This window comes from Phlebotomus argentipes, unplaced genomic scaffold (assembly GCF_947086385.1).
Source record: "Phlebotomus argentipes unplaced genomic scaffold, Phlebotomus argentipes genome assembly contig_32, whole genome shotgun sequence".
NCBI lineage: Eukaryota > Metazoa > Arthropoda > Insecta > Diptera > Psychodidae > Phlebotomus > Phlebotomus argentipes.
In genome coordinates this window covers 2,641,688-2,657,029 of record NW_026776187.1, presented here as the reverse complement: position 1 = coordinate 2,657,029, position 15,342 = coordinate 2,641,688, and the positions used below count along the sequence as shown (strand labels likewise).

At 39.8% G+C, this 15,342-nt stretch overlaps 3 protein-coding genes across 8 annotated transcripts; 1 reads left to right on the top strand and 2 right to left on the bottom strand.

The window, feature by feature from the left end:
- Nucleotides 1-7: 7 nt before the first annotated feature.
- Nucleotides 8-1,532, bottom strand: LOC132264321 (protein spitz-like). The gene is made up of 3 exons (XM_059764463.1): nt 1,394-1,532; nt 474-626; nt 8-411 (listed from the first exon to the last, which is right to left on the bottom strand). The coding sequence occupies exons 2-3, from the start codon at nt 562-564 to the stop codon at nt 125-127; spliced, it is 378 nt and encodes a 125-aa protein (XP_059620446.1). The 5' UTR covers nt 565-626; nt 1,394-1,532; the 3' UTR covers nt 8-124.
- A 337-nt stretch (nt 1,533-1,869) lies between these two features.
- LOC132264319 (vesicle-associated membrane protein 2) lies at nt 1,870-10,249 on the top strand. 6 transcript variants are annotated; one of them, XR_009468529.1, is made up of 10 exons: nt 1,870-2,288; nt 2,926-2,940; nt 3,153-3,167; nt 3,382-3,396; nt 3,616-3,630; nt 5,725-5,860; nt 5,933-6,091; nt 6,551-6,602; nt 6,903-6,987; nt 8,552-8,662. XR_009468529.1 is itself a non-coding variant. In XM_059764458.1 (9 exons), coding segments are annotated over exons 1-9 (576 nt in total). In that variant the 5' UTR covers nt 1,870-2,286; the 3' UTR covers nt 8,719-10,249. The 6 variants fall into 6 exon arrangements, 5 of the variants coding, with proteins under 5 accessions (XP_059620441.1, XP_059620442.1, XP_059620443.1 ...); XM_059764458.1 differs by lacking the exon at nt 6,903-6,987 and having other exon boundaries at nt 8,552-10,249; XM_059764459.1 differs by lacking the exons at nt 3,382-3,396; nt 6,903-6,987 and having other exon boundaries at nt 8,552-10,249.
- On the bottom strand, nt 8,876-14,554 carry LOC132264317 (cohesin subunit SA-1). Its single transcript, XM_059764456.1, has 3 exons — nt 14,465-14,554; nt 11,574-14,381; nt 8,876-11,092 (listed from the first exon to the last, which is right to left on the bottom strand). The coding sequence occupies exons 2-3, from the start codon at nt 14,358-14,360 to the stop codon at nt 10,475-10,477; spliced, it is 3,405 nt and encodes a 1,134-aa protein (XP_059620439.1). The 5' UTR covers nt 14,361-14,381; nt 14,465-14,554; the 3' UTR covers nt 8,876-10,474.
- Nucleotides 14,555-15,342: the final 788 nt, after the last annotated feature.

Below are 15,342 nucleotides of genomic sequence, written 5' to 3'. Positions count from 1 at the left end.
AATACACTTCAACTTACAATACACTATAATTCACTATATACCGCGTATGTATATAGGCACATTGAGCAATACTAGGCGGGTACAGGAAGAATAAGCTGTACAACTAACAAGGACTTACTAAAGACTAGCGATAGGCGCGGGAGATGGCGCTGCGTAGGAGTGCCACCGCGAGGGCGGCTAAGCCCACCAGGGCTGCGCCCCTCGTGGCCGCCAAGCGGTGCCGCAAGTACTTCAGCTCGCAGCGCTCGCCCATGAACCCTGGGGCGCACTGGCAGGCCGGCAGGTGGAGCTGTCCGATGGTGTAATTGAAGCAGGCGCCGCCGTTCAAGCAGTACGCGGTGCTGTATGGCGCACTACACGCGTTGAACTCAGGTACGGGCATTGGTCGTCTGTGGCGACTGGAACAGCCGTCTAGGGAGCAGAGAACAGAGATAAGGGAAACTGACTCTATCGCAAGGAAACTGTTCTCTCACCTGCAACTGGAAAGACGGCTGACAGTACAACCATGAAGAAGAAAATACGCTCCATCTGCTTCACATCGAATTCACTGACTAGTAAGTACATATTTACTATGTATACACAGTTAGGGTGGTAGAACTGCACAATAGAAGTAAGGCTATTATTATCTGTAAAAATAGATAGAGAAGAGAGAGAAATGTAAGCTTCACTGCATTTTTTTCATGTCTTCAAAATAAATCAATTCAATAACAATCGAAAAAAACATGCAGAAACAAAACACTTACATTTGTCGGTCATTCAGAATTACTTCCTAAACAGAGATTTGTTTCAAAACATCAAAGTCACACAAAAAACTGTACTTATGGTGAAAACACAGCATTTGTAATTTGTAATTTGTCCACGATCATTTCTTTCTTCCCCACGCGTATCGTGTATTTTCCTTCCTACTCGCACAGTGGCTGTCTCGACATGTCAGAGTCGGACGCTGACAGAGTAGGAAGGAAAATACACGAAACGCGAGGGGAAGAAAGAGATGATCGTGGACAAATTACAAATTACAAATGCTGTGTTTTCACTATTACGAAAGCCCATTGGATAGAGAGAAATAGAATAATTGTGTACAATTGGTAGATTTGTCTTATCAAATTCCAGTGGACTCTCTAATGGCATTTGCAATTGGGTTTTTCATATGGCCGCCGATTGATAGGATTAATATGCCGGAAAATACTTACCAACACACTTTCTCTAGACAAATACGCCATCGGAGAGTCACAAATAATTGGTCTTTCACCATTGAACTAATTTCAACTTCAATTGGAACACAAAACAGCTTAAATAGCATTCAAACATGCTTCTGATGCTCCTCGGACAGCTTCCCGAACATGGATAGGAAATCATGTCAGTTTTATCATGTTTCGAGTGCAATTTCACTAACCTTATCATCTTCTCATCTCCCAAAGGACACTGGACTCGCTGCAGGGCGCTGAAGTTTCCTCTGGAGCCTGAAGGCTTGAGATTTCTCACTTTTTATCCCACTATTTTCACTCGCGTTGCAAATGATCTCTCATTGTTTATAAATCGATTATTATTGATATATCGACGGAAGCGGTTGAGGATTTTTATCCAAACCCAGCAGTCCGATTGCACAGAGTGCAGAGAAATCACGGATAAATCGCTGGGTATTCTGATGATTACGCCAATTAAATTGATTTTCAGTCAATAGACTGCTTCTTTCTGTTTTCCTGCCGTTTTCCCAGGTTATCTCAATTGAATTCAAGTCATTTTCCCACTCCTTTTTTCCAATGCCATCTGAGCATGAGCACACGAAGCGCCTTGCTACGCCACCTTTGATGAAAATTTCCCGCTATTTCGGATGCGTTTGGGGAAATTTTCTCTGCTGTCTTCATTTGCCTTTCAGTCTTTCGATATTGCTATAGATATTCGCACGTCCCATCCGCAATAAAATTGATTCCGGGGTGAAAGAGTGAAAATTTTGAAAATCATCAAGAAATTCTCACTATTTTCGGTTTATCACTGCGGTTTGGGACGTCTTTGCGTGTTTGTTTTGGGCGTGCAAGTGTGAGAAAAGTGTGGAAATTTGCGGAGAGAGAAGAGAAAAATTGGGTGGAAAATTTTTTTCTTTCTCCCCAAAAACTAGTGTCTGTGTGAAAAAGGGTAGAAAAGGAAGTGTCTCTTCGAAAAAGTCTTCAGAGAGATATTTCCGCATTTGTAGAGTGAAAACAGAGGATTAGAAGTTCACAGAGTTACAACTGGAGAAGATAATTCAGCGTCACTGATTGAGTGTGGACTTGTAGATTGTGAAGAAACATGTAAGTTGAAAATGTCCCCATTTTATTGATTTTCCGCAACTTTTCCATTTTTAACATCCACCCACTTTTGGCATTTCTCCATGATTTTTCCCTTCGCTATTCCTTCGATTTATCCACACTTTTCATTCCCCAAATTCATCGCTAACACACACAAAACTGAGAAATTTCTCTCTAGGAAAAATTCCTAAAATTGAGGATGGAAAAATATCTTAACCATGAATATTGTATTCGGTGAGATGTGTTGAGGGAAAATATTGATTTTTCCCCCCAAAATACACTACATTTTACATTGCCTGAGATTTGAGAGAAAAAAACGGGCTTTGTGTTGTAGAAATTACGTAAATTACATATTACACTTGTAGGTAATCCTAAAGTTATTTCAAGAATAAAACTCTATTGGTTCAACCTCAATTGTGCAAATAGAAAATAGTTTTTTTGACTAACTCATTCTCATTTTATACATATTCAAGGATCACCAAAATTCGGATAAGAATAAAATTCGCTAAAGCAATTGAAGAATTTCTCCCAAAACCGATAACTGAATTGGAAGGTTCAAAAGTAAAGGTTCTCGTTTTTGACCTACATTTAACCTTTGGCTTGATAAATGGGTAAAAATAGACAATTTTAATTTTTACAGGTCGACCGAAGCCGAGTAAGTTAAAAATACACGTTCTGACACTGCTTAGCATAACTAAATCAAAAAATTAAGTGCTTAAAATAAGCTTGATAATCTCATTTCATTCCAAAATATGCAACCATGAACAATGGCAATTCTAATAAATCGAAAAGCTCTCTGCCTTTGATATTTATTGTTACATTTAGTTGTAATAAAAGGGAAAAATAAAACTTTGATAATTCTTTCAGAACAACTGAGAAGGAGTAAGTTTGAATATTATGTTCAAAAGATCTGTTCATATGTCTTCGCTAAGCTACAATTTATTGAAACAGCGAAATCGAATACATTCTAGTTAAAAGAGAATATTTAAAATAAAAATTACAGAAATCGGAAGAGTAAAATTCTTGCTCTTTGCTTTTATACTCATGTTTTTCTTAATCTTCAGATAAGTAAATGTGAAACGTGTTAATTTTTCAGAACAACTGAACAGGAGTAAGTTTGAATATTAATTCCAAAATACCTGTTCGTGTTTTCTCGCTAAGCTACAATTTATTGAAATCGAATACATTTCAAATACGGATTCTAATTAAGACAGAATAATAAAAAGCACTGAAATCGGAAGAGTAAAATTCTTGCTCTTTGCTTTTTACCTATTTTTCCTATCCGTAAGTAAGTCCAGATAAGTAAATGTGAATCGTGTTAATTTTTCAGAACAACTGAACAGGAGTAAGTTTATTAGTTCATATCAAAAATGCCTCAAAAGAGTATAAAATTTCTTGCAAATCAGTGTTAAGGCAATCAAATTCTATCCTTTAATCGTAAAACAGAAAAGTAAATTTTTGGTAACTTTTTCCAGAACTACTGAAAAGGAGTAAGTTCGAAATGAAAACTTCGTTGATCATCTATTTTAACTTCTTGCTTAGCCAAAAGAGGTTTCAAATTTTCAATATAAAAAATCACTGTAAAACCGAATAAGATTGAATAACAATTGAGTGGAATATTATCGCTTTTAGCCTCTTTTTTTAACCTTTTCACCTTAACTTATAATTGTAAAATAAATACATTTGAATTTTTGCAGACAAACTGAGATTGAGTAAGTTTGTTCAGACCTTAAACGACAATTTATTTTGGAATTTTGCTTCAACATTGAAAAATAAATCAGAAAAATATCTGTAAAAACAATTAAAAACCTACAATTAATTTTGCAATATTGAAAAATATTCAATCGTTATGAGTTATTAACATCAGACGAATTAAATGTGTTATTCAAAGAGCGCCTGCAGAGCTTTTGATAAAGTATCAAAGAGCTTAAAAGCTTCGTGAAAATATCCTGTCAATTTATTGAAAAAAAAAAATGGTGTTAAAATCTGCCATAAACACTCGCGATGTCCTTTTGTCCCGTGATATTCTATTATTAACTCACTGGGATTTCCGGGAAAATCCTGTTCCGTGCTGCGAAGGAGAAATTTCATGAATGGAGCGCGCTAACTGACGCAGTGGAGAAAAAGTTGAGGAACCTAGCGATTTTTCATGAATGGGCGAGTGAAGTGTACAATGTCTCCCTAGCGATCATCAAATTCTTTAGTCATTAATGGGCAAAGGGTTTCGGCAAATAATGCAAATGAGTCTATATATAAAAATCACACTCATCACACTCCACACTCTCTTGTCGCCGAAACACTGGACGACCTCCATTTGTCAAGGGTACAATGAATGCGTATTTGAGAGTGGATAATACCCAATTGTCGACTTCCGAAGGATATGACCTCATCCCGGCTCAGTCGACATCCTTTTTCACCAGCACATCCTGATCTCAAGAGATGCGCGAAGACGAGAGGAGCAAATGGCGAGGCATCTCTCCGGGGCTACATTCCGATTTGGCATTTTTTCTTCTTTAAAGTGAAAATGCATAGCCGAAGAAAGAATTTCATAATTTCGACGACGGATTGAAGTCTCTCGGTGGATGGGAAATTGCTGGGCATGCGCCTTCGGTGGCCTATCGATCCGCACACGAATCGCGTCAGTAACAGCAGCAGAAGCAGCACTTTGTCGGTCTCCCCACACAGACGTTCAATCTCCTCCCAACCATTCGCACCCGCAATCTCTCCCTCTCGCTCTCGGCATTTCCACACTCAGACAGAAATGCACATTTCCCGGGGGGATTAATTGCACAATGAGACACCTTCTTTTTCGCGAGCAATATTGCGGTGAGCGAATGAGATTATTTTCGCCTATTTTCACATTTCCAGTGAATTTCGGGATAATACTGGTTTTTCATCATGTTTTTTAATGTAAAACTCAATAAAATAATAAAATTTCAATATTTTTAACAAAATAATTAAAAAATTTCAAATAAATTCAAATATTCAATATTCAAAAAGACACAAAATTCGCCACAAGCTGGATTTGAACACCTAAAATGAGGAGAAAATACATTCGGAACTCCAACATGCCTTTCAAGTTTACATTGCTGCCCTCTAGCGGCAATATAATAATGATAATAATGCTTTTATAGAGTGTTCGTTGCTATTCTTAATCAAAATCATATTTATAAGCAAAAAAAAAGTATCAAATTTTGCCTTTTATAATAAATACTTTTCTTCTCGCTGTAAAAAGTTGTAAAATTTCTCAATAATACCTTAATCAAACACCTTTTTTCTGCGTAAAACTTTATGTAATTAATGGGATATGATCGATTTCAGTCTCTCTAAGACGATTTTATTCTTACTACTTGAATCTGTCTAATGCCAAACAATTTACTCGCTTCGTCAGAGCGTCAGTCTGAGACTGATTTACTGATACTTTTGCTGTGTTTCTCAGGGCTGCTCCCGATGGACTCGCTCCTGCCGCTCCCGGCGGTGAACCCAACGAAGATGGAATTGTCGGTGGACCAAGAACACCCCAACAAATAGCGGCTCAGAAGCGACTCCAACAGACCCAGGCGCAGGTGGATGAGGTGAGATTAATTGCTGAACTGCAGATTTGTCCCCTTTCTTCACTGACAAACTCCTCCTCTGGCGCTTTGTAGGTCGTGGACATCATGAAGACGAATGTGGAGAAGGTCCTGGAGAGAGATCAGAAGCTTTCCGAGTTGGATGATCGAGCTGATGCTCTTCAGCAGGGCGCGTCACAATTTGAACAGCAAGCTGGCAAATTGAAACGAAAATTCTGGTTGCAGAATCTAAAGGTGATAATGAGTTTGCACTTTATTAATTATTCAATGAAAATCAATTACAAACACCCACACGCCAGTCTGTGTAAATGCAGCGAACGCATTTTGAAATTTCTCTCCCACACTGAAAATTATTGAAATTTGTTATTTTCCCACCGTCGTGTCGGCAAAAGGGCAAAAATGGGAGGGGTGAAATTGTGGGGGAAAAAAATACAGCATGAATTTGTGAAAAGGTCATAAGTTAAGTAAAGCAATATGTATAATTAAATGTTTCCGTTCTGAGGAGTAATTCAGCTTCGGAGATATCAATGAATATTGTGGCAAACAGTCCATGGAATATTCATGATAAACAGCAAATGACATTTAAGTCGACAAGAAGGAAAATCTCAAATATAGGGAAAATTGATAAGCAAATATCAAAATTGATCATTTGCAAGAGGGTCGCATTGAATTGAATCCTTCCTTTCATTTCAGATGATGATAATCATGGGCGTCATTGGACTCGTTATACTTGCGATAATTGTAGGTAAGTTTCCAATTGGAATAATTGCTGTGAATATAAATTTTCATCTCAGCAGAGAACGACATATAAAGAAGTGATAACATTGCTTCACAGGCTGTCATCCTCATTCAATCCCATGCTTTTCTTTCTCTCAAATCTCATTCGCCAAATGACCAACAACATTTTTGTACTAATTTTCCTATATGAATAAGAGTTGCAAGCAAAAAGAAAAAAAGAAGAAGACGAAGAAGTGAAGACATGAAATTTGAAGATAAAGTATTAATCACAAAATTGATGCTTTTGTCTCCCATCTGTTTTTTTTAGCAAACTTCATGTAGACGGCTAATAAAACAATGTATTAAAAATTCATCAGTTTTCGCCTAAATACCAAACTCACAATCTTAATCAGGTTCGATAAAAACTATTCGAAATTACTTGTATAAAAATAATTGTCGTGCAAAATGTGGTATTTAACAATTATTCTCATCTCCAATTGTCTTAATCTCAGTATTTTTTTCCTTTTTTTTCTCTGTATTTTCCACATTTATTTCCCTTTTTCTTTCCTTTCTGTGTATTTTATTTACGAGCTGATAAAATATTATACTTTTTTTTCTCTGAATTAGATGTAATTTTCCTTCCTTTCCCTTATCAAATATATTTCTTACTTTATGTGCTTCAAATAACCTTTCAAGGGGGCCAAAGACCCCTGAATCTGATGTCTTTCTTCATCTATCATGAGTACATAATTGTGTTTCTTTTGGTATTGTGTATCCCTTCTTTGTGTATTGCACGGTAATCCAAGATAGTAGTAGCTTGTAGCTGCTGTACAAATGAAATCTCTCTCCTACAAGACAAAATCAATGAAAAATACATATTTCTCAATCCAAATTCCATACTTTGCTATTCGGATTAGCAAGCTTAACTTGTCTTATAAATGTTTCTGTATTATTCAAGTTTAATTTTTGATGTTTTTATCACTGTTAGTTGAACACGAATAAAAGAAAAAATGTCTTGTGATGATAATTTGTATGAGAAAAATAATACAATTTGAGGAAAAGACACCAGACACGTCACAATTTCTACTACTTTGTGTTTTATAACTTCTCCTTTTTCCCTTCTTCAATCTTTTTATTTACACTTTATTCAGCAAAATCTCTGAGACAATTATTCCAAATCAAATGAAAAGTCAAACTGTTCAAAGAAAAACGTAATTCTGAACTTGATACACGTCAAACTACTTAATAATCAAAAATACAGAAAGAAGATTAAGAAGAAAAAATATGGTAAATTAGGAAATTAATTCACATTCACCTGTTCAACCACTAAAAATCACTTTTACTCACAAAATCACAGTTGAAATTAAATATTTTTTAGTTACAATTACTCTCATTTCTGTCTCAAATCAGCATACAAAAGCGTCTCTTTCTTGATACAACAGCAACAAATATACTTGAATTGATGTGAAAAACCTTACAAAACAAAGAAAGGAGTTTGTCATAGTTAAAAACATTAAAAAATCATAAATTTGGAGTTGTTTAATGAATGGAACAGAAAAATGGCTCAAAATGAGAGTTTTCTTGAGAAACTCTCACAAATTTCAACCTTTCGCTATAAACGAAATGACAAACTCCTTTGAAGACATCACATTGAACACGTAATTTGGAGGACAAGTGAAACATTAAGACTCTGATTAGAACACAAGTGAATATATATATTCGTCTTAGCATTGTGGGAATGCCTTCTGATTTAGAGAAATTGCCATTAAACTGCAGAGGCTAAGATTTATCCTGAATTACGAGTTCAATTGAATGTATATTTACTATTATTTTGTGGAATTTCTATACTTTTCTTTTTTTGTTTCCTAGAAAGTCTCCCCGGAGACATTTTATGATAATATGACGAAGACACATGTTTGCGGATTGAGCAATTTCTGTTGGGGGGGAATTATAATGATGCCTCTTTGTCTTTGCCAGCCAAATTCATGCCACAGGATCAGGCTCAGCAACCTCAGTACTACATGCCGCCGCCACAGGTGGCTCAGGCACCAGTCGCGGCGGCCGCCCCCGCTGCTCCGGCCGCCGCCGCGCCGGCCGCTCTTGTCGATGATCATCTCCACGCCCACGATCGCGCAATCAACTAAGCAAGCAGCGACTTTGCCAGGATGATCACTAATCTTATAAAGTTTCCTCTAACATTTAATAAGGCAAAATAACATATTTGAAAGAGAAAAAGAAGAGAAAGGAAGAGACACACATGAATATTAAATACATTAAAATGAAATTTTAATGAGAAATAAATTGATCACTCATGTGAAACGGGTGGGGAAGAATTAATCAAATTAATCCATTTAATGAGTGATTGTCGACAAGACGTTAATTTAGCATATTAAAAGGAAAAGAAGAAAACTATATTCAATGATTAATGAAAATTTAGCATGGCAAAATATCTACTTTTTCATTAATTAGCAAAGAAACTTTATAGAGAAAAAGATGCGTAAAATGTATTAATTTGAAAGTTCATAAATTTTTGACAAAAAAAAATAAAGCACTGACTTTAGAGAATTTCAGAACTTTTGAAGAAGAAGAAAAAAACAAACATTTCGCACTGAGAAATAAAATTTCTTTTTTCCCCTCCCAAAAAAACTAAGAAACATTTCAAATTTCCATTTAATTAGAATTTTAAATGCCTAGCAAAGATTAAGAGAAATAAATTGTTATCTTTTGAATATTATGAAAGAAAGAAAGAAAGAAAAAAGAACCCACAAATGATTCATTGACTTTTCACCCTGGAAAAACAAATTCGATTCCTCGTCCTTTCTTCAAGCACACCGAAAAGGGGCGAACAATGAATAATTTGTAGAGAAAAAAAAAACATGAAGAACAAGAGATTGGAAATGAATTACAAGAATTCAAGTACAATAATTACAAAATTAACCGCATAATAACAAATTAGTGACTAAAAGAGGTGGGAGAAGAAAATAAACATAGGGAAAAACTTGTTTCCTCTTGATCTCTTTTTAATTAAATGTCTGTTTCAAAAGTGGATTTAAACAAACAACAAAAAAAAATGCAAAGACAAGTAAAATTATTATAAATGACATTGAAAAAAAATGGAAAACTATTGAAAAAAACCAACGACATTCTGCAGAATAGAAAACTTTTGAAGCGAGAGGAGAAAGAGAGAAAAAAATGTGTATATTTTCCGTTTTTTAGTTAAATGCAAATTATTTTCATAATTCCATATTTATGAGAATTATGAGAAAAAGAAAATGCTTGAAAAGATGTATTTATCAAAGATTCGTTTTTGTGTTAACAAATTGCAAGATTTAAAGTATAAATGAGAAAAAAAAACAACTAAACTTATCAGATTATATAGTAAATGATAAAAAAAAAAGTGAAATATTACCTTCAAATATTACATACCTATTGAAATGACATGTATTTAAATGAGGAATAAACAATAAAAATGAGGATTGTAGCAAATTTGGGAAGATAAAACAATGGTTCCAAGGATGTTTTGGCGGGAAGGACAGCATGTAACGAATTGGAAATGGATTTTGCGTATAGAGAATATCGAAGGGAAAATATTATTAAAAAGAAAAAAAAACATAGAATCTCTGAGTAAGAAAAAAGAAACTAAACGTAAAAAAATTACATGACAAAAAAACATGATATATATATAAAAGTGTATATGTGTGGGGCTATAATAGTATTGTGTAAAAATTGATTGATTTTAAAAGTATAATAAACTGAGAAAATAATAACAGCTCAAGTTTGAACTTCTTGCAAAATGCGTGCATTTGTAAATATCTTTCAACGGATCTTTTATTCAAAAAATTCTGCCATTTCTTCTGACACAAAGTATGGAATTCAAAGTTAAATTACAATCCTTCGGCTTTAGCGTCGCATTTCCGTGTCTGAGTCCGCTCCATCTTCATTCTCATCCTCCGCATCCTCGGGATGCTCATGATCCTTGCGGCGCCTCGTGTACGCCCTCTTGGGCGCCGCCGCCGGCTGATCAGACTCACCGTGAAGCAGCGAATTGCGATAATTCATCAGTGGTTGCCAATCTTCACCGCGATGCAGTGGCATTTCGGACGCAATGCGCCTGTCCAGGAAGCTGAGCACCAGTCGCTTGTCCTGCTTGATCAGCTTGTTCGTGAACTCCATGATGATCTCGAGGAAGAGCAGACAAGGCGGCGGCGTGTGTGGCTCCTCTGCCATGTCCGTCGGCTGCGTGACGGCAAAGAGAATGCCGGCGCGATGCAGAGCCGTGATCGCCTCGCGATTCTTCACAGCATCCAAGCCGAACGACAGCGTGAAGCGCTTGGCCAACTCACGCAAGTCCGAGAACTCCTGCACGGACTTGGAGATGCGTGGCGTGTTGTAGCGCGCCTGGATCTCCTTGAACATTGTGACGAGACTCAGACACATCGTCATGGCGCAATTCACCTTGTTTATCTCACGCGCCTTTCCCAGCGTTGATTTAATTATGTCACCGTACTCATTGTAACACTGCAAAAGGAAAACAACATCAAGATCCAATCAATGTGAGGAAAATTGTGTGGCCATCAGTGGAAGGAATTGATGAGGCGTGAAGTGATTTCATCGGGAATTCTCATCTGGAAACAGCGCAGAGACAATCAGTCGCGACAAGCGAAGAAAACAGTGTTGCATTCCGCAAAATAGATCAAATTGAACAATAATAAGATTCTCTGATCTTCAGCACAAAAATCCCAAATAGAATTCCTGAAGAGCATCAAATCTTGGGGGAAAAAAGGCAAATGTTTAACCGTGTCAGACAGCATTTATCGATTTCCCGCCACAAATGCTCAAGTCACGCAACCAAAAGCCTAATTAGAAAATAAAATAAAATCTCCCACGGCACAGAAAACACCTCAGCAGCAAGAAAGGCAGGAAATCAATAAGGAAAGTGCGTCAATTGAGACACACTTTGAGCCCCAAATGAAAGGCAGACGCAATCGATACAACTTACCCTCAAGTAGTGTTTGAAAATGTCCGCCGCAGCCTTTGTCGGAATGATATTGTACACGATGAGTTTGCAGTAGCCGGCGAGGAAGTTCCTCTTCTTGTGCAACTCCGAAATGCGCCTCTCATCCTGACCCTCGTCCTGTTGCAGCGCAAACACGTGCTGCTGCACGAAGTCATTGAGCACGGATTGCATGTCCAGCGACGCCTCGTACTCCAGACGCTGCAGATGCTGTGCATGAGTGGAGAGCTGATCGGAGAAGATGATGAGGGAGTCGCAGATGGAGATGTAGGCGGCCTCTTGGATGTCTTCGCTGGCGCCGCGATTGATCAGTCCGCGGCACGCATCGAGATACTTGTGGATGTTGGCGCGCAACTCCTCCGTTTGCTGCGTCAGCATCATCGTGTCACAGTAGTTCTCGAGGCTGTGCAGAGCCCAGTTGATGGCGAAGAAGCATCCCTCGATGCAGTAGATCAGCGCCTCATTGGGCAGCGTGGCTTCGCCCACTTCGCCCGTCTGCAGCTCGTCAATGTCGCGAAAGAGGGAATCGAAGAGATTCCACTGATTGAGATTGTGACAGGAGAAGAGGATGGACACCTTCTTCAGACTGCTCACCACATTGTAGATCTCATCCTCATCCGGCACCTCTTCGCCGGCTATGAGAGTGCGCCAGTCGTCGATGGCCTCCTTGTATCTGTTCACGCACTGGTCGATGATCGTGGATCTGGCCACGTCGCACTTCGTGTATATCGCGCTGCCCTCCATGCAGAGGAACTCCAGCGTCTTCGAGCACGTCTCCAGCACGTCACGATCAGTGTGGATGGTCATGATGTGGGCCATCTTGTCCAGCAGCGCCTGCAGATTGCCCTCCTGGCGAGCCGTTGTGTAGATGTCGAGATCGAAGAACTGCGGAATGGCCAGAAGATTCGTCAGCTTCTCAGCATCCGCTGAGTAGTGATAGAGAAGCTTCGGCAGCGCCTGAATGAAGTGCTCAGTGAGCTTCTGCTTGTCATCCTGCACCACCTTGTGCTCCTTCGCCGAGAGATTCATCTTCCTGTTGCTCCCGCGACCAACCGGAGGCTCACCAGTTGCTGACTGACGCACACTAGACACCATAATCTCAATCAACGTCGACTCCTGCTTGTTATCCAGCGGCTCCTCAGTCACACCCGGATCCTCGAGCAGCAGATCCGTCATGCATTCCCAATCCTTCACCATGGGATTGCTGTCTATGAAGGAATCCACGAGATACGCTCCGTGCTCGTGCAGTTCACTCTCAATGAAGAACTGCACCAGATCCCGGATCAGCGGCGTGTTGGGCAGACGCACTTTTCCCCTCTTCGTCGTCACGGTGCTGTTGATCGCCTCCTCGTCCAGTCGGAAGAGGCGCACATTGAGGAATTCGGCAGCCGCCTGGGCCACTCCCCGGTTGGACGAGTACACCAGCTCGTACACAATTTCGCAGTCCTTGTCTGTGAGAATGTCCGGATGTATCTTCAGGATGCTGATGACCAGCCTCACTGCATGGACAGCCACCTCAAACTCCTTGTCCAGCGTCATGGCCACGATGCGATCCTTGAACTTCGACGTGAACAACTCCAGCTTCCCTTTCAGCTCCTCCGACGCGTACAGCGGCAGCAGAGCCTGCAAACAGCGCAATCTCACCTCGCCCACCTTGTCGTGGAGCGTCCAGCCGATGTACTTCAGGTAGGAATCATCGAGGAAGTTCTGCGAGAACTTCTGCATCCACACGCCAATCTCGATCATACAGATGGCTCGGATGTCCGGCAGAGTGTCACGATAGCGATGCACGAAGACGGACTTGAACATGTACGTGAGCATATTCTTGATCTCATCCATGTTCTCCTCCAGCTCCGTCCGCTTGGCCATCAGCGACTCGAGGCGGTCGGAGGCGCGCTGATCCCTCGTCTTCAGGCGCTCCGCCTCGTACTGTCTGGCGGCGTTGTCGAAGTTCACGGACACGAGCAGCGCCACGTCCACGAGCGCCGTCATCAGCTTCATGGCGGCCAGCGTGGCGGTGTGCCGGAACGCCCTCACCTGCGAATCGCTGAGGCCCGTGAGCAGCGAGATGACGTTGTCCATGAGGAACTGGTCGTAGATGATGGAATACTGGCACTGCTTCACGAGCGTCTGCACAAAGTCACAGAAGTTCTGCTTGAACTTTTTCCACTGCTGACCCGGCATTATCAGCGGATACTCGCCGCTCTCCTCGTCGAACTCCTCCGTCATCTTGCGAATGGTGGACGTGTGGTCCATGGCCGGCAGCTGGTGGTCAATCTTCCCCTTGCAGCCGCTCGCGTTGATGAAGAACTGCATCAGGTCGATCAGCGCCGTCTCCTTGTCGACTTTGTACTTGGAAATCCAGTCGTCCACGATGGTGGCGATGGAGGACTTACTGTGCCTCACGATGTAGTACAGGCTGGACTCGTCCGTGGTCACATCTCGCGTCTCCTTCTCCGTGGCCGTGGCCACTCGCTCCCTGGGCTCGCGCTCCACGCGCTCGCGCGGCTCCGCCGGCGCCCGCTTGGGCTGCTTCGTGTACTGCTTGCGCTTCTTCACCACCGGCGGCGCGATGAGATCGTCAATGTCGTCGTCAATAATGGGCGGCTTGTCGCGGACGCCGCCGCGGGCGCGCAATCGCGTCATCCGGCCGCTCTTGTTGGGCGACGCCTCACTGTCGCCGTGATCCGACTCGCTCTCCGCCCTCTCGGCCATCTGCTCGTTGAAGGAAGCCTCCATCATCCGGATGCGCTTTCCCCCGCGTCGGTGCATCTTGACGCACTGGATTTGGCGCTAAAACGATCGAGCAAAGCCGCAATTTCATCATTCACACTTCGTGCAACATTCAAATTGCATGAAATTACTGATAAACTTACATTCTGATAAGAATTTAATTGTATTTTGCTGATTTTCCACTGAGAAAAGTTTGTTTGCAAACAAAATCACCAAAAAAGTAAAATGCTGTCAAATTGCTTCAACAGAGGCAACAAAGCGTCACAATCAGCGTGATTCTTGAGATTGCCACGGAGAAGAGTTTTGAAATCTCAAGTGAAAAGAGCGAGAGAAAAATTACTGTTCGATATCGACGGGTGCCTCGAAAACTATAAAAAGTCAAAATCGCCATTTCTCAGCAAAGCGAGTTCAAAATTTTCCATTAAAACAGCTGCGAAATTTGCCAAATTTACTTCAAAATACTCAAAATGCCTTCAAATCGTTCGTTAAAGTGAAAATATTGCTCTGTATTTTTTATTTTGTAAATATTTTATTGGTATTTATTGAAATTTTTGACAAAAATGTGACAAAATTAATAGAAAATCTGAAAATATTACTTTACAAAGTCGATTTTTAATGGTTTTTGAGTCGATTTTATACAAAAAATCAACTTTTCATACTTTACTTGAACTTTTTCTTAATGTTTTCAAGTGAAAGAATTTAAAAGATATGAGAAATATTCATTTAAAGTCCAAAAAAACATTTTAGGATAATTCTGAAAATCTACAAATATTTTCCAAAAAAAGACGTTTTTATGCATTTGACTGCAATTTTTGAGACATTTTTCTTGGAAAAATTGTTCAGCGTAAACAATGAAAATTCGACTTTTCATTCGCAAAACATGACAATTTTTTTCTCCATTTGTGCTTTTTAGATAAATAAGATTTTTTTCTATTGTCTCATAACATACAAATCTTAAAATTCTTGTACAGAAAGAACAAATAAAAGGCTTTTCAAAAATACATAAGACAAAAACTATGAT

Bases quoted from the DNA above. Each gene is read 5' to 3' on its own strand.
- LOC132264319 (XM_059764458.1), top strand. The intron at 5,861-5,932 runs GTGAGATTAATT...GGCGCTTTGTAG, and splicing joins CCCAGGCGCAGGTGGATGAG to GTCGTGGACATCATGAAGAC. The intron at 6,603-8,551 runs GTAAGTTTCCAA...TGTCTTTGCCAG, and splicing joins TATACTTGCGATAATTGTAG to CCAAATTCATGCCACAGGAT.
- LOC132264317 (XM_059764456.1), bottom strand. From the start codon at position 14,360: ATGCACCGACGCGGGGGAAAGCGCATCCGGATGATGGAGGCTTCCTTC. The intron at 11,093-11,573 runs GTAAGTTGTATC...TTCCTTTTGCAG, and splicing joins TTTTCAAACACTACTTGAGG to TGTTACAATGAGTACGGTGA.
- LOC132264321 (XM_059764463.1), bottom strand. From the start codon at position 564: ATGTACTTACTAGTCAGTGAATTCGATGTGAAGCAGATGGAGCGTATT. The intron at 412-473 runs GTGAGAGAACAG...TCTGCTCCCTAG, and splicing joins AGCCGTCTTTCCAGTTGCAG to ACGGCTGTTCCAGTCGCCAC.